The sequence below is a fragment of the Oncorhynchus keta genome, chromosome 5, assembly GCF_023373465.1.
Source record: "Oncorhynchus keta strain PuntledgeMale-10-30-2019 chromosome 5, Oket_V2, whole genome shotgun sequence".
Classification (NCBI taxonomy): Eukaryota; Metazoa; Chordata; class Actinopteri; order Salmoniformes; family Salmonidae; genus Oncorhynchus; species Oncorhynchus keta.
Window position 1 is genome coordinate 4,986,818 of NC_068425.1, and position 25,084 is coordinate 5,011,901.

The following is a 25,084-nucleotide window of genomic DNA, read 5'->3' on the forward strand; positions in this document are numbered from 1 at the left end:
GACATCATTTGAGACAATTGGAGGTGTACCTGTGGATGTATTTCAAGGCCTAGCTTCAAAATCAGTGCCTCTTTGCTTGACATAATAGGAAAATCTAAAGAAATCAGAAAAAAAAATTGTAGACCTCCACAAGACTGGTTCATCCTTGGGAGCAAATTTCCAAACGCCTGAAGGTAACACGTTCATCTCTACAAGCAATAGTACACAAGTATAAACACCAGGGGACCACGCAGCCGTAATAACTCTCAGCAAGGAGACGCGTTCTGTCTCCTTGAGATGAACGTACTTTGGTGCGAAAAGTGCTAATCTATCCCAGAACATCAGCAAAGGACCTTGTGACGATGCTGGAGGAAACAGGTACAAAAGTATCTATATCCACAGTAAAACGAGTCCTATATCGACATAACCTGAAAAGCCGCTCAGCAAGGAAGAATTCACTGCTCCAAAACCGGCATAAAAAAGACAGACTACGGTTTGCAACTGCACATGGGGACAAAGATCGTACATTTTGGAGAAATGTCCTCTGGCCTGATGAAACAAAAATAGAACTATTTGACCATGATGACCATCGTTGTGTTTGGAGAAAAAAGGGGGACGCTTGCAAGCCGAAGAACAACATCCCAACCATGAAGCACGGGGTGGCGGGATCATGTTGTGGGGGTGCTTTGCTGCAGGAGGGACTGGTGCACTTCACAAAATAGATTGCTTCATGAGGTAGGAAAATGATGTGGATATATTGAGCAACATCTCAAGACATCAGTCAGGAAGATAAAGCTTGGTTGCAAATGGGTCTTCCAAATGGACAATAACCCCAAGCATACTTCCAAAGTTGTGGCAAAATGGTTTAAGGACAACAAGGTATTGGAGTGGCCATCACAAAGCCCTGACCTTAATCCCATAGAAAAATTGAAAAAGTGTGTTTGAGCAAGGAGGCCAACAAACTGACTCAGTTACACCAACAACTAATTGGGTGTATGTATGTCTCTCTACTATTATTCTGACATGTCACATTCTTAAAATAAAGTGGTGATCCTAACTGACCTAAGACAGGGAATGTTTACTTGGACTAAATGTCAAGAATTGTGAAAAACTGAGTTTAAGTGGATTTGGCTAAGGTGTATGTAAACTTCCGACTTCAACTGTATATGGAGAGAGAGAGAGAGAGAGAGAGATATCTCCAAGCAAACTTACATTGATGCAAGGATCTGCCACAAAGATGTGGTCCTCGTCCGCATGGTATAGACACAGCAGGAGGTACTGGCATTCCTGTCAGAGTAAACACACCATTATGTGACTGGTCAAAGATTGCTTACATTTCATTCTGAATAATTATTTCATGCGAAGTGTATAATGAAGATTATAATGGACAGGCAATTTGAGGCAATTGACCCAATGGTAGAAGTCATTAATTCAGGCTCCTCACCAGTAGGTTGTCTGAGATTCGGCGGGTTAAGGCTTCCTGGTAGGTAATTTGTTTGGGGTAGCGCCACGACTGACTGGCCCTCAGTACACAGAATGTACAGATCCACGGACAATCATCCCTGTGATTACACACACACACGCACACAAACATTTCAATAGTGCACAAATAAGCTGACAGCTAAGTTTACCTACAGTACACAGAACAAACAGACCTCTCTTGTATCAATCTCTTTCTCTCACACTGTCTCTCATCAACCCTCAACTCTTCTCACCCCATCATGGCTCCATCCACATTCGGAAGATGACATCTCTGATGGAAGGAGCGAGGACACTCATCACAGCATATCAAGCTGCCCTGGCTTCTACAGATGAAGCAGTCGTCATCGTTATCCTGATCATGCTGCCAAGACAGAGAAGAGAGGAAGGTAAGAAGGAATTGGAAACAAACAAGCACCAACTGCCTGTTTGTGTGTTCACGAATATCGTACAGATTGATTTCCCACACCCTCGGGTGTAAAACAAGGACATGCCTTATCACCAAATCTGTTTGCTATGTTTACGAATGATTTGGCAAAATAAATGAAACAGTTAAATACTGGAGTAGGATATGATGATGAAATGCTGATGTATTTTTATGGCAGAAACTGAACAAACCCTGAGGAAAATGTTATTACGTCCAGTCAATTAATTTTCAATTTTGTGGTGGTGAAGACATTCTTGAGTTTACTAGCAACTATAAATATTTGGGTCTTTAATTTGATGAACATAAGACCTTTCAATACAGCACATCTGCCCTGGCTGACTCAGCATGTAGCACTGTTGGGGGATTTATAGGAAAAACAAGAACACTCAAAGATATTGGTTATGCTACATATTCCAAACTTTCAGTGTGTCCTGTTGTGTACTATTCAGCAGGAGTGTGAGATGCTAAGGGGTATCTCAAAGCAGTACTTATTCTTTAGGTGTCCACAAGTTTGCGCCTATGCTGGCAACAACTGGACTGGGAACCCAGGGGAAGTGAGATGGAAGGCGTGCATGGTGAGACATTGGAATAGACTAACTGGGAATGTTTTTCAATGGGATCTCTTCACAGGAGGAGCTTGGGCAACCAAAATGTTGGACCTTTTCCAGTAGTCTGACTTTTAACATTTGTACGAAGACCAAATTAAGGGAGATATAGTCACTAGAAACAACTGATAACACAATATGAAAATAAATGGGTGGGGGAGATACAGGCGAGGGTCTTTTTTCTCCATTTCCGCCTGACTGACTTGCCCAAAATATACTGCCTGCTGCTCAGGCCCTGAAGCCAGGATATGCATGTAATTGGTACCATTGGAAAGAAAACAGTCTGACGTTTGTGGAAATGTTAAATTAATGTAGGAGACTATAACACACAAGATATGGTAGGAGAAAACCAAAGAAAAACCAACCGTATTTGTTTTTTGAGAGCCCATGCTAGAACATATAGGGATTTTTTTGGCTTCCACTGGACATCAGTAGTCTTTGTTCAACGCTTCAGGCTTGTTTCTTCCCAAACGAGGAAGAATTATGAGTTTTGATACAGGGACTCAAGAGTTGGAAATTAGCATGCGACAAAGAGGACGCGCACCTGCCAATATCATTTTCCTATTAACCTGTTACTCCTACGCACTACTTTTTCGAACATTCTGTTAAAAATCGCGCAACATTTCAGCGCCCTGCTGCTCATGCCAGGAATATAGTATATGCATATGATTAGTATGTGTGGATATAAAACACTCAGACGTTTATAAAACTGGTTAAATCACGGCTGTGACTATAACAGAACGTGCGTTTCATCGAAAAGCGCAGGAAAATCTGATCACTGAAAATGGAAATATATATCCATCCGCCACTTCAACCCATTGATAAAGGCGAACCACAATAAATGGGGCTGAGGTTGCAATACCTACAGCCTCCACACGATGTCAACAGTCTTGTCATTTGCCTAGGCTTTGTTTCTTGGTCAAACGAAGAAGAGACAAGCCATTTGTTCAGGTCTCCGACCGAATATTTTGGTTGAGATTTACCCGGACATTATTTCCAGACGGACAGCTAAAGAATATACATCACCTCGTGATCAATTTGATTGCTTATTAACGTGTACTAATACCTAAATTTGCATTACAAAAGTATTTGGGAGTGTTTTGTGAAAGTTTATCGTAGACTTTTTTAATTTAAAAAAATGACGTTACGTTATAAGACGCTATTTTTTTGTTGTTTATCACACAGTCTTCATAGATCGATATCTAGGCTATATATGGACCGATTTAATCGAAAAAAAGACCCAATAGTGATTATGGGACATCTAGGAGTGCCAACAAAGAAGATGGTCAAAGGTAATGAATGTTTTATATTTTATTTGTGCGGTTTGTATAGCGACGACTATGCTAATTATTTTGTTTACGTCCCCTGCGGGTCTTTTGGGGTGTTACATGCTATCAGATAATAGCTTCTCATACTTTCGCCGAAAAGCATTTTAAAAATCTGACATGTTGCCTGGATTCACAACGAGTGTAGCTTTAATTCAATACCCTGCATGTGTATTTTAATGAACGTTTGAGTTTTAACTAGTACTATTAGCATTTAGCGTAGCGCATTTGCATTTCCAGATGTCTAGATGGGACGCCTGCGTGTCAGGTAGGAGCAAGAGGTTAAACATACTTCTTTCCGTTTGAAATATTACAGTTTAATTACATTCTAGGGTATCTGAGGATTGTATAGAAATGTATTTTGACTTGTTTTAACAAAGTTTAGAGGTAGCTTTTTGGATTCCTTTCTCTGCATGTTGAACGAGTGGATTACTCAAATCGATGGCTCCAACTAAACAGACTTTTTGGAATATAAAGAAGGATTTTATCTAACAAAGCGACACTACATGTTGTAGCTGGGACCCTTTGGATCACAAATCAGAGGAAGATTTTCAACAAGTAAGTGAATATTTAATCGCTATTTGGGAATTTATGAAACCTGTGCTGGAGGAAAAATATGTTGATGTGGGGTGCCGTCCTTCGCTGTAAAGCCTATTGTAAATCGGGCAGTGCAGATAGATTAACAAGAATTTAAACTTTTAAACGATATAAGACACTTGTATGTTCCTAAATGTTTAATATTCCTAATTTTTATGATTATTTATTTGAATTGCAGCTTCACAGGAAGTTATCCCGCTTGCGGGGCGCCTAGCCTTAAGAGGTTTCATAAACCCACAAACCTTTTGATTTGATTAAGTGTGAATTTGTGTGTGAGAGATACAGTATATTATGTACAACCTACCTAAAAGCAAGAGCTCGCCATGTGTAAGACCGGGGATATTTCCCCTGCGGGATAATGGCCAAATGGATGAGGAAAAACGATGTAACTATTGTGACCTCGAAGAAATAGAGAATAACATTCATTTGAGCATCTATTGCACTTCCTACCGCGATATATACATTTTTCTTTATTCCAGAAATCCCACCAGATTTACCCTGGCAATATGTGGCTGAGTGATGAGGAGAAACTGAAATGTTTTTTTTGTACATTGTGTATTTTTGTTTGCTGATTTTTTTTTATAAAGCCTGGAATAAAAGAAGGGAGACCAGTAATTAAATTCTAAAAGTATTTAGCTCCTATATAGCAAAGTTGTCACAACCTGACCACAGTTTGCTTTGTATGTTTCTATGTTTTGGTTGGTCAGGGTGTGAGCTGAGTTGGCATTCTATGTTACATGTCTAGTTTGTCTAGTTCTATGTTTGGCCTGATATGGTTCTCAATCAGAGGCAGGTGTTCGTCATTGTCTCTGATTGGGAACCATATTTAGGTAGCCTGTTTGGTGTTGGGTTTTGTGGGTGATTGTCCTTGTTACAGTCTCTGTGTTACTTTGCACCAGTATTAGGCTATTTTGGTTTTTGTGTTACGTTTTTGTATTTGATTCGTGTTTACTTTTTAAAATTATTTTTACTGCCCTAGGGTTATTATTATTATTGCTTGGATAACCTCATCTACTTATTGTGTACGGATGTATTTTTCATTATTCATGCGGTGCTCACTGCGCAGGACACCAGAAGAATTATCACTGTGAATCATTGTAATTTGTTTGTGTCAATTAATCATGTAAGGGATGGGTTGCCGACTGATGATTTGACATGAAGATGTCATTCATTCATTCATTCATTCATTGCCGTTACAGTGATGTTAAGAAACATCTTGGAATTTCATTATTACAACTGCAGCATGCATTTAACCAATGTGATTGGCAGATTGGTAAGTGGGTGCCACCATGTTCCTGAGGGTTGAGGGGGAAACTTACCCTGTCTTTGGCCGTGGAGCTGCACAGCTTGCACTTACACAGGAGAGAGTGGATGACCAAGATCTTACTCTGAAAATGAGAAACAAACAAAGACAGTAGTAGAACTAGTAAAACGTTTTTAAGAAGGGAAATGTTTTCATCGCAGGTCCTTAAAGACCTTGCAGACTATCTTAAGCCATTCCTTGTACAGTAGGTTGGTAAGTGTCAAACACTATTTTTTTCTCTCATCTCCCTTCCTCTCTTTCTCTCTGTTCTCTTTCCGTCTGCACCTCGATGAGGACGTTGAGTGGTTTCCCGTCCCACTGGATGTCTTTCTTCCAGGAGGGATCTTCCAGAGCTGACTCCCCCTTCCACAAACTCCACCGGGGTCATCCAGAGCAGCTCCGTACGGATGCTCTTTCCACGCGACCCTGTGTGGAAACAGAAGAAGGACAAGCTCAAATGAAACCCAATTATATAACCCTCATATAAATCCAATATGGCACATTACAGCTGACCAGAGTGACATGGGGCTATGGTAAAATAACTTGTGGCGTATTATAGATAATAGCAAAAATGGTGTCATTTACTTTCCTTTGTTACGTTTATGTTTGCATGGACATTTTCAGTACAAGTGCCGGTTTTAGCAAGTCGGCAAACTTTTGACCGTAGTCCCTGGGCAGTACAGACAATGAGCACATACACAGCGGAGAGCAACACATGACAACTAACACTTAGTATGCAGACAGAAAGAGCAATAACACAATAAGCAACCAAACAAAATACAGAAAATGAACAAACAATATCTACACACCTCACAAACTCGACAGGTTGAATGTTGCACAGTTACGTGTGTCTGAAGGCAGTGAGTTCCAGACACGGGAAGCTCTCACAGTGAAAGCCGTCTGACTGAAGGTGCTTTTCCTTAAGGGAACTATATAGTCACCTCTCATGGCAGAACTTGTGGATCTGCTGAAATGGGTTTTCTGCTTGATAAAAGCACTAAGTGGGGTCAGTATTTGAGGTGCAGCCAGAGAAAGAGGGTTGGCAACATGTAAAAGTGTCTCCAGTACCTTCAATTGTTTCAAAGACATGGCAATAGCTATAGAATGTTGTTTATTAAACCTTCTGAGAATAAAAATTGTACCTGATGCAAACCGATCCTTATGTAGCATTCCATTGATGGCTCCACAGGTGACTTTGAAGATTTCCTCTTTTTCCTGCTCAGCTTCTTCCTCCTCCTCATCATCGTCATTCTCATCAGACTCTGAAGTAAAGATAAACAAAGAGGTTTAGGGAAAGATGGTTTATTATATAAGTGTGAAAGGTCAGGCCTGCGTCACAAAACCTTATAACAAACAAAAACACAAAGTTAGAGAGACAACACCATCCCCTTTACCAGATAGTCATGTCTAAAGGATTCAGAAAGATTCCATTGACTTGTGATTGTTGTACATACCTGTGATTGCGCCTGCTGATTGGTTAGAGAGAAACAGTGCTCTCTTGGCCTAGATAGGAAAAAAGGGACAGACCAGTTGTACATATATCAGTCACATAATTGACTCTTCTTTATCTAATATGGTAAGAACATGGACAAACAAAATTATCATTGGTCAAAGTATGATCACGCACAAGAAATATAAATTCATGCCCGTATAAACATCAGAATATCAACGGATAAGGCTAAGCTGTTGTCAAGTTCAGATGTCGCAATAAAACTGATTCATGACTAACAATCATAAACAACATGTATTCAGATGCTATGACGATGCAGCACTTTCTCTGCATTTTCAATGGTTCCACATGTTTCTATGCCCAGTATGGTATCAGGTTGTACTTACAGAAGCTGAATTACCATGATGTGTTACCGTTTTATTCATTCGGAAGGGACCTCCGAACAGTTATTCAGTTATTACAAAGTATTTTTTACATAGAATGATGTGGGTGAACTGTTATCGAGATATACAGTATGATGTGGATGTACTAAGCATTTGAGAGCATTTGTAGTTTGACTGTTAATCCAGAGGATGTGGTATATTGAAAGATTGGTCTCCTACCTGTGCACTTTTTCTTCTTTTAAAGTCTGGTGAAGTTAAATGACCTTCCTGAAGTGGGTGGGATGGTGATGGGAGGGGGTAGAGAAAGGGGGACCGACATTTATTTTTAGTGTTGAGTGACTGAATGGCATATCAGTGAAATACCTGTTAGTAACCTGTAATACAGTTAGTTTCTTTACAGAAAAACAAAAAGGTTATAATGTGTAGCTATAGTTCGTTGCTCTGTCTGGCCCAATTTTCAGGTATATGTAATGATAAACCGATATGCTGTGGTAAAAGTAGGGGAGACCGGGGTTGGTTGTCTCACGGGTTGGTTGTCACAGTGCTAATTACTACCAACCGAAATGGAGCTGTGTGAATTCTTCAAAATAACGCATCCACCTGGTCAATTCGTGTCAGCATGACAAAACATTAAGGTGAGGAGAATGTGTGTTTTTTATAAGTACAAGTCAAAAAATATGTGTGATGTTTTCTTTGTAAATGTTTGAATTATGGGAGTATCCATGAACATACGTTTGTTGAAAAGAAGAAAGGGGGGGCTATATTTCAAACCTATTTCGGAGTCTTTAGGTCAAGCCATGAGTTAACCAGCATCTTAAATGATTGAGTCATCCAGTTGACAGTTTACTTGTGGTCCTGCCTACACCAAACGACTTTAAAAAAAAAAAAAAGTATTATATGAGCAAAATTAAACAGGCCAATTTATATAATGAATATGAATTCGGAGGGTGGACATGATTAAATATTAAAGCCTTAAAGCCTTGACTAAAGGCTTCAGTCATACAAAAGTTGAACTGGTTTTCCAGCAGATTAGTAAAAATGGCTCACCTCATGTTAAAAAAATTGCCCTTTTCCCCTTATTGAGATTACAACTTCTCACTTTAGGTTATTTGAAAATAATATATATATCACTATTTTAAAACAGGCTATAGAAAGCTGGTTGCAATTTCAGTTTTATGCATCAGAAAAGACAGAACAAATATTAGAAAAAATAGTATGGTTAAACTCAAATATACTAATTGATTAAAAAAAATATATATAATCTTTGTTAATGATATGGAAATGTCTGCTATATCCAAAATTACAACCAACTGATTGCCACATTATCACAAAAGTGGAAGGGGAAGAAGGTAAGGAACTTGTCTCTCGGAACCTACATTAAAGACCAACATTTGTTAAAGAAAATTGCGATTTAAAAAATGTATACCAGTTTCATTTAAGGACCAAAAAATTGAAAGCTGCGCCAGGTAGGTCGCAAAATAGTTAGGAAGAGATTTTCGATGTTGCCGATTCCATGGTGCGTGGTTTATGAACTGATACACAAAACAACACTGGGTTAAAACGTTTCAGTCTTTCCATTTGATTATTATACAAAATTCTTGCAATCAGATTTTGCTGCGAAGAGATAGATAGCCTAGTGGTTAAGAGCCCTTGTTGATGTGCCCTTGAGCAAGGCACTTAACCCTAATTGCTCCTGTAAATCGCTCTGGATTAGAGCATCAGTTAAATGACGTAAATGTAGCTTGTTTTTGGTCGCAAATGTAGGAATGGCTGACGATTTACAACATTTACCTGGAACAAACTCATCAAATAGCACTGCTGCTATAAAGAGGTCACTTCATTGCCTCTCTCGCACACACACATTATTCCTGTCACACACCCACACACAGACACGTGTGTTCAAACACACAAATAGACACACATTTGCTAAAAATGTAATGTTATTCTTAAGGCATACATTTTTTTTAGGAATATTGTTTGATCAAAGAAAGGCTATTTCTAAGAATATGATTGCTACATTGCTTCACTTCTTGTTACAAAAGCAATAAGCAACAAGCAAGCATTGTGACATCCAACCCCACGATGGGGCTGGTTGTCACAGGTGGACAGAGTGTGTTTGAAGGCTTGTGTGAGTGTGAAAGTGTGTGTGTGTGTGTGCGAGTGGTGTTAGTATGCATGTTATGTGTGTGGGTGTCAGGGATTGACATGAATTCAAAGCACACACATAATTGACATTGCCGGACTGCACACGGGACCTGATTGCAGTTAATAAACCCTACAGGGTCTAACCCCTACTGTATAGCCTATAAAAGAAAGTGTGCCTCTTTGAGCTGTCATTGTGACTCTTCAGACAGTCACACATTTGATAGGTCTATGCACAATTCACTACATATGCGTCTCTGCCACAGACATGAAGTCTGTTAACAATTCAGAGAGGCATGAGGGAAAAGGCTATATTCTCCTGTCCTAGAGCCTAGGCTACTTTCCTATCCAGTCCCAATCCCGCTGAAACCCCAAATCCTGACTCATGTCACGCATGATAAATCCTAACTTTATTCTGTAATATATAGGTTGCATTGTGAAAGCACGTCTCTAGCCTACGCATATCAAAATATAATGTAATATTTCCCCCGCTTCTCTGCGCTGTCTCGTTCTAGCTGCCCATATGAGAGCCTCGGTAGAGAATGTGTGATCAACACACCATACGAGAGTAGATATGGATATTAAAACTATTTGCACTCTTCACTTCCCCATTATTCATGAGCTGATCTGGTGTCTTTATAATCATCAACTAGAATTTTCTCAAATATTCTGACATTTGTTGATTATTAAGTTATCTAGCAAGTTTAGCAACTTCGGTCAGTGGAATTCTCATTTGACCGCAGTTTGTGTGATTTCACAACGCTATAGTCGGGTTGTGCTCTGTGCGTCCTGAAAGCGCCCTGTGTCGAGATAGCCTACTGCTGAAATGCGCTGAATTAATTGAGGAACATGATAACGTTCAGAATTTATGAACGGCCTGTTTTGCAAATAACAACAATGTCATTGGAGATCAACGATCCTTCTATCAAGGCATCACTACAGATCCGGGTTCGATCCTGGGTTTTGTCGCAGCCGGCTGCATGACCGGGAGACCCATAAGAAGGCGCACAATTGGACCAGCTGGGTTTGGGCAGGGTTTGGCCAGCTGGGATTTCTTTGTCCCATCACGTTCTAGCGACTCCTCGTGGCGGCCCGGGCGCATGCGCGCTTACTTCAGGTCACCAGCTGTATGGTGTTTCCTCCAACAGATTGGTGCGTCTGGCTTCCGGGTTAAGTGAGCAGTATGTCAAGAAGCAGTGTGGCTTGGCGGGTTGTGTAACCTTCACCTCTCCAGAGTCAGTGCGGGAATTGCAGCTATGGGACAAGATGGCAACTAGCAATTGAATGTCACGAAATTGGAGAGAAAAAAATATATAATGAAAAAATAATTATAAGTTCATTCTAACATGACTAAATAGCAGTTTTCTTTGCTCTGAAATCTTTACATAATGGTGCAGCGCCCCTCTTATTTGGGGAGAACCCTGGCATCGTGACCATATCTTGGTTGGGCAAAATAGGCACTTCCAGTTGTTATGGACATTTCCCGGGACTCTGGATAATTATTAATTATTCCTGGTATTGAGACTTGGTAGATTCTCGGGAAAATATTAATTTCAAGTGGGTGTATGTATGTAGTGTGTGTTTTTATGTGTGTGTCGGGGAGTCAGTGTAAGTATGTGTGAATGTGTGCATAGAATCAGTGCAAGAGAGTTATTGCAAAAAAGGATCAATGCAGGTAGTCTGGGTAGCCATTTGATAAGCTATTTAGCAGTCTTGTTTATAAGTATTATGGCTTGGGGGTAGATGCTGTTCAGGGTCCTGTTGGTTCCAGACTTGGTACATTGGTACCACTTGCCGTGCAGTAGCAGAATGAACAGTCTATGACTTGGGTGGCTGGAGTCTTTGACATTTTTTGGGCCTTCCTCTGACCCTATTTGGTATAGAGCTCCTGGACAGCAGAGAGCTTGGCCCCGGTGATGTACTGGACCATACACACTACCCCCTGTAGCGCCTTGCTGTTGGATGCCAAGCAGTTGTCATACCAAGTGATGATGCAGCCAGTCAAGATGCTCTCAATGGTGCAGCTGTATAACTTTTTGAGGATCTGAGGGCCCATGCCCAATCTTTTCAGCCTTTCCTCAGGGGGAACGACCATGATAGATGGACCATGATAGATTCTTAGTGATGTGGACACCGAGGAACTTGAAGCTCTCGACCGGCTCCACTACCGCCCTGTCGATGTGAATGGGGGTGTGCTCAGCCCTCCGTTTCCTGTAGTCCACGATCAGTTATTTTGTGTTGCTGACGTTGAAGGAGAGGTTGTTGTCCTAGCACTACACTGTCAGGTCTCTGACCTCCCTTTAGGTTCTCAACGTCGTCGGTGACCAGGCCTACTACCGTCGTGTCGTCGGCAAACTTAATGATGGTGTTGAAGTCGCGCGTGGCCACTGAGTCATAGGTAAACAGGGAGTACAGGAGGGGACTAAGCACACACCCCTGACGTGCCCTGGTCTTGAGGGTCAGCGTGGCAGATGTGTTGTTACCTACCCTCACCACCTGGGTGCGCCTGTCAGGAAGTCCAACATCCAGTTGCAGAGGGAGGTGTTCAGTCCCAGGGCACTTAGCTTAGTGATCAGCTTCGAGGGTACTATGGTGTTGAACTCTGAGCTGTAGTCATTGAATAGCATTCTCAAGTAGGTGTTCCTTTTGTCCAAGTGGGAAAGAGCAGTGTGGAGTGCAATAGAGATTGCGTCATCTATGGATGACGGGTCAGGATTAGGTTGAAAATGTCAGTGAAGACACTTGCCAGCTGGTCAGTGCATGCTCTGAGTGCGCATCCTGGTAATCTGTCTGGCCCTACAGCCTTGTGAACGTTAACCTGTTTAAAGGTCTTACAGTGACTCCATTTTTTTTAATTAGATATGAAGATAAAAAGGGTCAGCCCCCATTTCAACCCAAGACCTTGGTGTCCCTCCTAATATTGAAGAGTGTTGTAAGATATACTGGTGCTGAGAAATACACACAAGAGTAAAATGTGTGACAACCAACGGCAGTCTCCTCTATATGATATTGTATATGAAACATACCTTTTTATATATATCACAGAGTGTAATGTATGGCAACATTGTCCAAATGACATAGGCTTGATTAGAGTATGGAAAGTGACCAAGCTGTTCAACATTTCTGTGTTATCACATCTGGTTGAATTGTGTTATTAAATGGTCAAATAAATGAAATCAAAATATATGCTGTACCTGGATCAGTTTTCCCAGAGTGGTGCCTCTACAGCGGATACTGCACTTCCAGTTCTTACTGCTCTTCTTCCCCCCAAACTCCTGAAAGCCACTTGGGGTGAACCATCGACCCTGGACCACAATGCACCTCTTCCCTGAAACAAACCAATGAGTAAGTCAGACGTCAACCAGCAACCCCGGACCACAATGCATCTCTCCCCTGAGACAAATCAATGAGGAAGTCAGACATCATACACACCACCACAAATTAAGACCATGCAAAGTCAAATAGACCGTAGTACACATGTGCCTGACTGTGATTGAAACCTGGGAGTTTTTTTGTTTGTTTTAAAACTGTCGTAAAAAATTCCTAGGACCTTTTCTGAGATGTTTGTGGATACGGGCCCTGGTTTTGATGAGTTTTTAAAGGGGCAACCAGCAATTTGAACAATAAGAAACCATTCCACACCACTGTTTCGTTACAAGCTCAGGGATGGTGATGGAAAAAAAGAGCTATGGAGTCAAGGACTGACCATCCATGCTGTTAACATTCTACTTTTAGCCATGTTTTGAGGGTATAGAGTGTGTGTTTACATTTACTTTGTTTACAAACATTGGAGTTAAACAAGCGTATACAGCATTTTGTTCTGATGGGGTACAACAGTTGAACTAATCTCATGAGGTATTTCTAAGTTATATTTTTCAAGAATTAATCGGTACATATCATAAATGTATAAATCCAAAAATGTATGTAGCAACTGCAGATTGCCACTTGGTCTCAGGCAAGGATATTCGGCCAAAACACATCCACCATTACACATAAACACATCATTTAAAGTCCTTGTTATGACCTACCTTTGGCCAGCTTGTCCCTGTTGAGCGTGCCTTCTTTGTCCCCACAGGTGACTGGGAGCTGGGTCTTGTAGATGGGCCAGGTCCAGATGTCAGCTTTCTCATTCTTACTGAAAGGAGATGCTGCATGGGGACACGGTGGGGACAGTCATTAAGATGTGACTTGAAAAAAATATATATTCACCCCCCCCCCCTAAAAAACAAACCTACTACCTCCGCTATGAATTCAGGAGTCAATATTTACTCAAGAAAATGTCTGTTAGACTTCCCTACTCAAGGCTTCCTCTTTCCCCCGGGGAACATGAAGCCTGGGACTCACAGTAGGTCGGCCTCTGAACTTTCCTCTTCTGACTGGGGTTGGACTGTGTGGACGTGCTGGGCTGCTCCTCCACACTCTCACTTCTCTTTTTCTGGTTCCTCTTTTTCCTTCTTGTCTTCTCTTCCTCATCTTCTCCTTCCTCTGAACCCTTCTTCTTCTTATCCTCCTCCCCCTCTTCCTTCTCCACCTTCTCTGGCAGTTTCTCATAGAATGTGAACGACCCTACAAGGGATTGGTGTCAAAATGTTGTAAACCATGCAACCTAATTCATGTACATCTAATAAAAAAGTATTATTATTACAAATTAGACAGGGCTTTTGAACCTCAACTTCAAAGTATCCACCATTGTGACTATATGTATACTCTACTAGGAGTTAGAATTATCTATAGATATTAACCTATCCATACAAATGCCATAATAATACCATAATAATACAACAATAAGAGTGAAGGCTCCAGAACTGACCGTCCAGCAGGCGGTTTCGTAGCAGGCGTAACGTGGGGTACTGCAGCAGGAGGTGATCCCTGAACACACATTTCCAGAACACCTTGATGCTGTTGGGCCTCTCTGCCTCCACCCAGTCCAACACCTGGTACACACCCTTCTCCCTCACCGCCTTACTCTTACACCGAATCAGCTTCTGCAGGAGGGGTCAAATACAACACCATGGTCCAATTTGTGGGGGTTAACAATTTGTGGCTGGAGTAGAGAGGGAGATTTGATTCTCTAGATGCAACTGCCATCCCAATCAGTTCCTTTTTACAGACAGAAATTCATGGACACACGTCAGGCATTACTAATCAATGATCATCAACTCCAAAGTCCACTCCTACAATAACATTCAAAGACCTGTTATTTATATTGTTTGTACCCAGCTAGTAATAGGACAGTGAAAGGTCTTAGTGTACACAGAACACTCTTAGAATTAGTGTTGACCCAATGAACCCTGGAGATCCTCAAGGAACCTCTAGCAGTCAAGCCGGGAAATGGTTACAATCGTTTTTCTTATTTTAATTTTTCTCATCGTTTTTTTAAAACACTTAAAATAAGGGCTGTGTTTCTTGTAGGCTTACCCTGGCGTGACGTTTTGATAACCGTGTAAATCTCTCTAGGACAAGGTAACTTTTATCAATATATTCGCCTGTATTTACCCCCCCCCCCCCCAAAAAAAATGAAATGCTATTTAGCTGCTAATGAGGTTATCATAAAGAACCACAAATGCCATGATGATCTGGACGAGACTTCTGAATCGAGGCAACGGTTAGAATCTCTGGATTAACTATCTAATGTTCGCTAAATGTAGTCATGAATACATGATCTACATTTCTTTAAATTGACAATTCTGTGAAATGTATTGTGCAAGTCTAACATTGACACAATACCTGTTAGCAAAGGTCTCAGCTAGAAATGATGTGCAGGAGCTTGCAGGGATTTGTAGTCTTGCAGGATCTCTACTTTGATGCTAATTAGCACTTTCGAATTTGAGCGTTATAGAACCGAATATATTGATAAAAGTCACCTTCTCTGAGAGAGATTTACAGCAGTCCTGCAGAGGAATGAATGGAATTACTATACAGTAATACAGTATTTCAGGAAGAAATTAAATGTATTTAAATATTTTTTGTTGTAGTGGAGACAGTAACATTAATATTCAAAAACCAAATAGTTTAATGAATTGTTCAAAATATTTATCTTATGTTTAGCTCACATTTTATAATTTTAAAGTATGCAATAAACTCATCAAAAATGTATGTATATTTATTTTACAATGGAAGAGTACCAAGATGGCTGCACGGTGGCTTCAATACAGTAACCACTTTCAGTCATCCAGGGTTATACACATTGACCTTTACACAGGGGTTCCTCGAAGACCCTCGATGACCCTTTCCAGAGCAGTTCCTCAAGGAACCTTTTTCAACCGGCAAGTTCCGCTGGTGTGGCAACCCAAAAGGTTCTTCCAGGAACTTTCAAAATAGGAGGAAGACTTTTACCAAAGAATTCTGTATTCTGCATTCTAAAATTTGTTTTGTTACAAGGTTGGATCAGGGTTTTATTCGGTAGAGTACTACAGTACAATAAGATGTACGGTAGAGTTTAAATCAGTAGAGTAGTACAGTACAGTTTAGTTCAGTAGAGTAAATTATTAAACAATACAGTACATTATACTGAACTATACACTACTATAATGTACTCTAATGTACTGAACTTTTATTTACCATACTGTGCTCTACTGTATTGCACTGTACTCTACTGTATTGTACTGTACTCTCCTGTACAAAATCTGAACCAATTATATACATTTATGTTTGGACCAAATATTGTCCGGACCAAATATGAACCAATCCATGTCTATGTTTGGGCTAAATCAAGGCCGGTCGGGACAGGACCAAATCTGAACCAAACAGACGTCTATGATTGGTTCAGATTTGGTCCAAACATCTACGCCCGAGGATGTTGGAATAAAGGCCGCTCTGGACCACACCAAAAAAATAAGTTAAAAAATTACATCCGGACAAGAATTTAAAAAAGACGTCAGCATTGGTCTCTGCTTAGTGGGATTTAGTTTATTGCTGCTTGGTTAACCTATTTCCGCCCAGACATGCCACTATGCAAATCTTATGCCATTAGTAACCCTGACATGTAATCCATATTTCTTTTATATTTTATATTGAAAAGCATGTAAAAAAAAAATGTTTTAATCTCAGTCACAATTGTGACTGATAGGAACATGCAGTGCTCTGACGATAATAACATTAAAACACATTTACCACTATTCCTCAACCGCAATATCTATATACAGTGCTTTCGGAAAGTATTCAGACGCCTTGACTTTTGTTACGTTACAGCCTTATTCTAAAATGTATTAAATTGTTGTTTTCCCCTCATCAATCTACACACAATACCCCATAATGACAAAGCAAAAACAGTTTTTAGATTTTTTTTACACATAAAAAATGTAATATCACATTTACATAAATATTCAGAGCCTTACTCAGTACTTTGTTGAAGCACCTTTGGCAGCGATTACAGCCTCGAGTCTTCTTGGGTATGACTCTACAAGCTTAACACACCTGTATTGGCAGAGTCCGGGCTCTAGCTTGGCCACTCAAGGGCATTCAGAAACTTGTCCCGAAGCCACTCCACTGCGTTGTCTTGGCTGTGTGCTTAGGGTCGTTGTCCTGTTGGAAGGTGAACCTTTGCCCCAGTCTGAGTTCCTGAGCACTCCTTTCCTCTTTCCCTCGATCCAGACTAGTCTCCACGTCCCTGCTGCTGAAAAACATCCCCACAGAATGATGCTGCCACCACCATGCTTCACTGTAGGGATGGGGCCAGATTTCCTCCAGACGTGACGCTTGGCATTGTACTTCAGCCCACTTACCCACACACCTAAACCCAATTACTCACACACCCCAGCCCCGTTAACCCTATGCCCTAACCCTAACATCCACATGCCAACACCCTAATATTGATACAATCAAGTACCGGAACACCAATATCCTAGCCATAAATGCCCTATTTACGAATCATAGACCCCAGTTCCTTTTCCAATACGTCTCATCACTGTTGCTTCAGTGCGCCTTGGCATACATTTTTACAAGTGTATGGAAATCTATTGGAGGGATGTGACACCATTCTTCCACAAGATATTCCATCATTTGGTGTTTTGTTGATGCTGGTGGAAAACACTGTCTCAGGCACCGCTCAAGAATCTTGAGATCTGGTGACTGAGACGGCCATGGCATTTGGTTTTCATGCTCATCAAACCATTCAGTGACCACTCTTGCCCTGTGGATAGGGGCATTGTCATCCTGGAAGAGACCACTCTCATCAGGTGAGAAATTATTCATCCTAGATTGAAGGTGATCACTCAGAACGTCTGTGTATATATTTGTGTTCACCTTGCCCTCTAAGGTACTGAGTAAACCAAAACCATGCCAGGAAAATGCACCCCACACCATAACAGAGCAGCCAGAACTCTTATTTTATGTTTCCTTTATTTTTTTCAGGTACCTGTATATCCAGCTATTCTCTGCACACCCCAACCCTGTTATTTGCGTATCTTACTCATGTGACCATTGACCTGTATACACTTGTCATTTCATAGATAAACCCATAGTACAGTGTTATAACACCAATTAGTCAACTAAGCCTGATTAAACCTTGACACAGAAAATATAAAAAACTATCGCCTATATCGAATCTTCCATTCCTCTCAACATTTTTAGAAAAGGCTGTGACGCAGCAACTTACTGCCTTCCTGAAGACAAACAATGTATACGAAATGCTTCAGTCTGGTTTTAGACCCCATCATAGCACTGAGACGGCACTTGTGAAGGTGGTAAATGACATTTTAATGGCATCGGACCGAGGCTCTGCATCTGTCCTCGTGCTCCTAGACCTTAGTGCTGCTTTTGATACCATCGATCACCACATTCTTTTGGAGAGATTGGAAACCCAAATTGGTCTATACGGACAAGTTCTGGCCTGGTTTAGATCTTATCTGTCGAAAAGATATAAGTTTGTCTCTGTGAATGGTTTGTCCTCTGACAAATCAACTGTAAATTTCGGTGTTCCTCAAGGTTCCGTTTTAGGACCACTATTGTTTTCACTATATATTTTACCTCTTGGGGATGATATTCGAAAACATAATGTTAACTTTCACTGCTATGCGGATGACACACAGCTGTACATTTCAATGAAACATGGTGAAGCCCCAAAATTGCCCTTGCTAGAAGCATGTGTTTCAGACATAAGGAAGTGGATGGCTGCAAACGTTCTACTTTTAAACTCGGACAAAACAGAGATGCTTGTTCTAGGTCCCAAAAAACAAAGAGATCTTCTGTTGAATCTGACAATTAATCTTAATGGTTGTACAGTCGTCTCAAATAAAACTGTGAAGGACCTTGGCGTTACTCTGGACCCTGATCTCTCTTTTGATGAACATATCAAGACCATTTCAAGGACAGCTTTTTTCCATCTACGTAACATTGCAAAAATCAGAAACTTTCTGTCCAAAAATGATGCAGAAAAATTAATCCATGCTTTTGTCACTTCGAGGTTAGACTACTGCAATGCTCTAATTTCCGGCTACCCGGATAAAGCACTAAATAAACTTCAGTTGGTGCTAAATACGGCTGCTAGAATCCTGACTAGAACCCCAAAATTTGATCATATTACTCCAGTGCTAGCCTCTCTACACTGGCTTCCTGTCAAAGCAAGGGCTGATTTCAAGGTTTTACTGCTAACCTACAAAGCATTACATGGGCTTGCTCCTACCTATCTCTCTGATTTGGTCCTGCCGTATATACCTACACGTACGCTATGGTCACAAGACGCAGGCCTCCTAATTGTTCCTAGAATTTCTAAGCAAACAGCTGGAGGCAGGGCTTTCTCGTATAGAGCTCCATTTTTATGGAACGGTCTGTCTACCCATGTCAGAGACGCAAACTCGGTCTCAACCTTTAAGTCTTTACTGAAGACTCATCTCTTCAATGGGTCATATGATTGAGTGTAGTCTGGCCCAGGAGTGGGAAGGTGAACGGAAAGGCTCTGGAGCAACGAACCGCCCTTGCTGTCTCTGCCTGGCCGGTTCCCCTCTTTCCACTGGGATTCTCTGCCTCTAACCCTATTACAGGGGCTGAGTCACTGGCTTACTGGGGCTCTCTCATGCCGTCCCTGGAAGGGGGGCGTCACCTGAGTGGGTTGATTCACTGATGTGGTCCTCCTGTCTGGGTTGGCGCCCCCCCTTGGGTTGTGCCATGGCGGAGATCTTTGTGGGCTATACTCAGCCTTGTCTCAGGATGGTATGTTGGTGGTTGAAGATATCCCTCTAGTGGTGTGGGGGCTGTGCTTTGGCAAAGTGGGTGGGGTTATATCCTTCCTGTTTGGCCCTGTCCGGGGGTGTCCTCGGATGGGGCCACAGTGTCTCCTGACCCCTCCTGTCTCAGCCTCCAGTATTTATGCTGCAGTAGTTTATGTGTCGGGGGGCTAGGGTCAGTTTGTTATATCTGGAGTACTTCTCCTGTCCTATTCGGTGTCCTGTGTGAATCTAAGTGTGCGTCCTCTAATTCTCTCCTTCTCTCTTTCTTTCTCTCTCTCGGAGGACCTGAGCCCTAGGACCATGCCCCAGGACTACCTGACATGATGACTCCTTGCTGTCCCCAGTCCACCTGACCGTAATGCTGCTCCAGTTTCAACTGTTCTGCCTTATTATTATATGACCATGCTGGTCATTTATGAACATTTGAACATCTTGGGCATGTTCTGTTATAATCTCCACCCGGCACAGCCAGAAGAGGACTGGCCACCCCACATAGCCTGGTTCCTCTCTAGGTTTCTTCCTAGGTTTTGGCCTTTCTATGGAGTTTTTCCTAGCCACCGTGCTTCTACACCTGCATTGCTTGCTGTTTGGGGTTTTAGGCTGGGTTTCAGTACAGCACTTTGAGATATCAGCTGATGTACGAAGGGCTATATAAATACATTTGATTTGATTTGATGTTTACTCCTAAACTGTAAAGCAGGTCTACCCCTGCATAGTGGTCCTTCTGTGGCTCAGTTGGTAGAGCATGGCGCTTGTAACGCCAGGGTAGTGGGTTCGATTCCCGGGACCACCCATACGTAGAATGTATGCACACATGACTGTAAGTCGCTTTGGATAAAAGCGTCAGCTAAATGGCATATATTATTATTATATTAGTAGGGCCGTAGCTACATACAGTTGAAGAAGGAATAAGATTACATACACTTAGGTTGAAGCCATTAATACTTGTTTTTCAACCACTCCACAAATTTCTTTTTAACAAACTATAGTTTTGGCAAGTTGGTTAGGACATCTACTTTGTGCATGACGCAAGTAATTTTTCCAACAATTGTTTACAGACAGATTATTTCACTTATAATTCACTGTATCACAATTCCAGTGGGTCAGAAGTTTACATACACTAAGTTGACTGTGCATTTAAACAACTTGGAAAATTCCAGACAATTATGCCATGGCTTTAGAAGCTTCTGGTAGGCTAATTGACATAATTTGAGTCAATTGGAGGTGTACCTGTGGATGTATTTTAAGGCCTACCTTCAAACTCAATGCCTCTTTGCTTGACATCAATCAGCTGAGACCTCAGACATTTTAGACCTCCAAGGGTCTGGTTCATCCTTGGGAGCAATTTCCAAACGCCTGAAGGTACCACATTCATCTGTACAAACAATAGTACGCAAGTATGAACACCATGGGACCACGCCATACCGCTCAGGAAGGAGACGTGTTCTGTCTCCTAGAGATGAACGTACTTTGGTGTGAAAAGTGCAAATAGTGACCCACTGGGAATGTGATGAAATAAATAAAACCTGAACTAAATAATTCTCTCTACTATTATTCTGACATTTAACATTCTTAAAATAAAGTGGTGATCCTAACTGACCTAAGACAGGGATTTTTTTACTTGGATTAAATGTTAGGAATTGTGAAAAACTGAGTTTAAATGTATTTGGCTACGGTGTAAGTAAACTTCCGACTTCAAATGTATGCGGACACAGAGGTATGAAATGTTTGTTTAGTGTCTCTTACACAATGGTATACCTTATGTGAGTTTTGCTGAATAGTCACAAGGGTCCCGGGTTTATCAGAGTATTGAGACATGGCCACTGTTGTAAACCTGGTTCATATGGGTATTTGTGCTGAGATATGCAGTTGTAGATATGTTTTTTTTTATTTAAACAAATATACACTTTTTTGGGGGGGGACTCGGTCGGGGTCTCAACTTACTGTTGAGATTTAGAATAGTAGAATAGCACACAAGATGCAATTTCGAAACTTGGTTGTGCATCAGCAGATTTCCTCATTATGTCACTCACTGACAGTCACTCAATTAGCCCGTGTCACATAATTAGCTAGGATACACTTTTATGCTAGGTTTAGGAACTCATATTGAAGCTTACAGAGACCCCAACTAATGTGCTGTATAGAACAATCTTGTAATGATCTACTTTGGTTTAGATACAAGTATTATGATACCTCTAACACAATACATGTATTTGACTTGGTGAAAATCTGTTTTTCAGACATTGTCACTTTCAATTAGGTTTCTTCCTTCACAGACTTCCTCAGATGATGACCTCTTCCTAAATATTTGGTCAAATCTTGCACCAATCTCTTGTAATTACAGTAAAATACTGTGAAATATAAACCCTCACCTCAATAAATGTAATTAATTCATCCAATCATTCATTAATTTCAATGATTGTAGCATTTACTTTTTTTTACAGTATAGACCTAATACAGTCGATTTTAAGGTAATGTACTGTGTCATTACACGGTACTTGCTATGATACTGTATTTATATTACAGTAGGTGTACTTTAATATTAAATACATCATTTTACTTGCCCCCGAGCTGCCAATATATTACGTAAAATACATAATGACCCCTTTAAAGTAAATGTATTGAAAATTAAGGCACATATGTAAACTCGACCCTTAAACATTCAACAAAATATCTAAACATTTCAACTATTTATTTGTTTTTTTTAGCTTACAGAAGTCGGTTTACAAAAGTTGTTTTTCGGTATTGTGACAGATGAGATTAAATTGATCCTTTGAGTGGGCAGGCGGATATGTCTATAGAAATGTTGCGGTCACTATTGCTCACCTTGTGCATTTTCTCTGGAATGAAGTGGTGGTCTCGGAGCTGGTTAAGAAAGGTGTGTGGTTGCTCCATGCACGACATTTCTGTTCTACTACAGCGGAAAAAACCGCAGTAACTCTTCATCGGTCAAAAAATCCAACGGGTCCATTGGCGCCGATCGCAAATGCAGTCCACCTCTTCAATTCAGTTTTCTTTGTTGAAAAAAAAATGCTATATTTACCAGATGACTGAATATTATTAACAGTTTAATAATTAACGAACCGGTTCATATTGGGTTGCACATATAGATTCAGAAATGAAAGTATGATTGTAGGCTATTTACATTTCAATACAGGCCCAGGGTGGATAGATTCATTCAGACGATAGACACGCAAAAGCATTCGAGACGAAAATAGTCTACATTCCAGTTTGGACGATGGACGTAATCAAAAAGTTTTCAGCTGTAGGCCTACAACATGTTGTTATTGTTATTTTCGAGAAAAAAAAATAGATCTCCTGCCAGCACGGAAGGCCACTTCAAATTACTTTTGGAAAGTGAAAGTGCACATATGACTGTAGAGTACTGGCCACTCTGCCACCCTAGACGAGATGACTACTTTTCCGCCCTTTACGAGAATAGTCCCAGTAAGCAAAATTACGTTAAAAAGACGTCTAAAATACGTATTTTTCCAGACGTTGAAGTCAATTTCTAAAAGGTGAAAAAAGTATTCTCCAGATGTTGAAATCAGGTTCATTTTCGGTTCTGATTGAAAGTTGAAAATACATCATTAATAGACCTCTACGTTTGGGCCAAATCAAGACTGGCCCAGACCGGACAAAATCTGAACCAAACACAGACCCCTATGATTTGTTCAGATTTGGACCAAAAACCAACATCCGTGGATAAGGAAATCAAGACCTGTCCAGATGGCACCAAAAAAGACATCTAAGATGTCCAAAAGGCATCAGTGTCGGTCAATGCTGTGAACTTGATCTCCACTGTAAAAATCATCTAGACAATATCTCACAATACGATTAGACTAACATTTCGTTTTTAACAGCGGAGATTTGTATAAACCTTACTATCTGTCTCTCTAAGATTTGCAACATTGTTTCAATATTCAAATCCAATTTCCAACTGTCCAAATCAACCCCCCCACAAAAAACTTTATTGGTCACATACACATGGTTAGCAGATGTTAATGCGAGTGTAGCGAAATGCTTGTGCTTCTAGTTACAACAGTGCAGTGTCATGACGTTGGCCTGGAGGCTAGGTTTATGACAGCCATAAATACCTCTTCCCCCCTTTTCCCTCTCTCTACCCTACTGATGTTACATTTGCAAAACCCTTGATTAACATAGAGATTCTGGGAACATCAGAAGGTGGGGGGAAATGACCTATATTCTGGCAATCCGAACAATGGAACATATGCGGTGGTACTTAATGAATATGATGTCAGTTCGGTTGTCATCTGAGACATTCTCATCAATGATAAGATGACAAACATAAGATAGGGCTCTGCTCAATCAGTGGCCCGCCCCTGTGAAGGGACATGGCCTATAAAACTTTTCAAACACACCCTCCTCTCCCTTCCTATATAAGCCCTTGACGACAAAATAACCTCCTGTTCTGAGGATGTGAGGACGACGGTCCTATGTCAGAATGGTGCAGATAATAACTACAGAATGAAGCCAACATCAGCGTGAGCTTTGGTTGCGAATGGTATGAACTTTGAACTCTTGTTCACTACAGAATTGATACCTCCTAGCTGTTGAGTTAGCAACAGCAGATGCAAACGAGGGTTAGGAAGGAACAGACAGAGTATCCCGTCTATCACACAACGACTTTACTACAACGTATCCAATTAACCACCAGATACATTCTTCAAAGGACTCGGTTGGGCAACAGAGCCTTCCATCTACCACCAACCTACTGAAGTACAGCTCAGAGTAAATAGTTATTGCATTTTCCTTTTTCAAATGGGCGGTAATTTAGAATGCATAAGATACTGTATTTACGATAGCACAGTTTCTTCCCTTTGTTCCTCAGTCTTCCCGCTCTTTCACTCAAACACAGCCCCTTTTCTTTTGTGTAACAACATATCTGTTCCGCCCGCTAGGGACGTTTTCCTTTATGACGTATTTTGTAATCCAGTTATGATTTAATTATGTGTATATGTAATTCTGTGTGTGTCACGGTCTTCTTCCTCTTCATCTGAAGACGAGAGGCGAGAAGGATCAGAGGACCAAAATGTGGCGTGGTATGTGTTCATGGTGAATATTTAATTAAAGAAAGTACTGAACACTTCATACAAAAACAATAAACCAATAACGACCGTGAAGCTACAAATGAGACCTGTGCTGACACAAGCAACTAGCATAGACAATCACACACAGACAAACAGTGCAACCCAGGCTACCTCAGT

The 25,084-nt window shown here is 40.9% G+C and overlaps 1 protein-coding gene across 15 annotated transcripts in view; it reads right to left on the bottom strand.

Moving 5' to 3' along the window:
• Positions 1–23,263, bottom strand: part of LOC118384359 (nuclear body protein SP140-like protein) — a 241,315-nt gene extending 218,052 nt beyond the window's left edge. For 5 of the 15 annotated variants that reach the window (XR_004825823.2, XM_052518541.1, XM_052518539.1 and 2 more), the window contains exons 1-4: positions 5,732–5,939; positions 1,695–1,822; positions 1,424–1,541; positions 1,192–1,266 (exon numbers count right to left, since the gene is read on the bottom strand). Coding sequence is in view for 14 of the 15 variants with exons in the window: in XM_052518541.1 (XP_052374501.1) it covers positions 1,192–1,266; positions 1,424–1,541; positions 1,695–1,702 (201 nt within the window). In the remaining variant the exon portion in view is untranslated. Of the gene's footprint in view, positions 1–1,191; positions 1,267–1,423; positions 1,542–1,694; positions 1,823–5,731; positions 5,940–6,857; positions 6,978–7,169; positions 7,219–7,767; positions 7,816–12,884; positions 13,019–13,718; positions 13,839–14,034; positions 14,257–14,500; positions 14,676–17,106; positions 17,306–21,110; positions 21,232–22,682 lie in introns of those variants that run through there. The other 10 variants (XM_052518549.1, XM_052518548.1, XM_052518550.1 and 7 more) reach the window with 10 other exon arrangements.
• Positions 23,264–25,084: the final 1,821 nt, after the last annotated feature.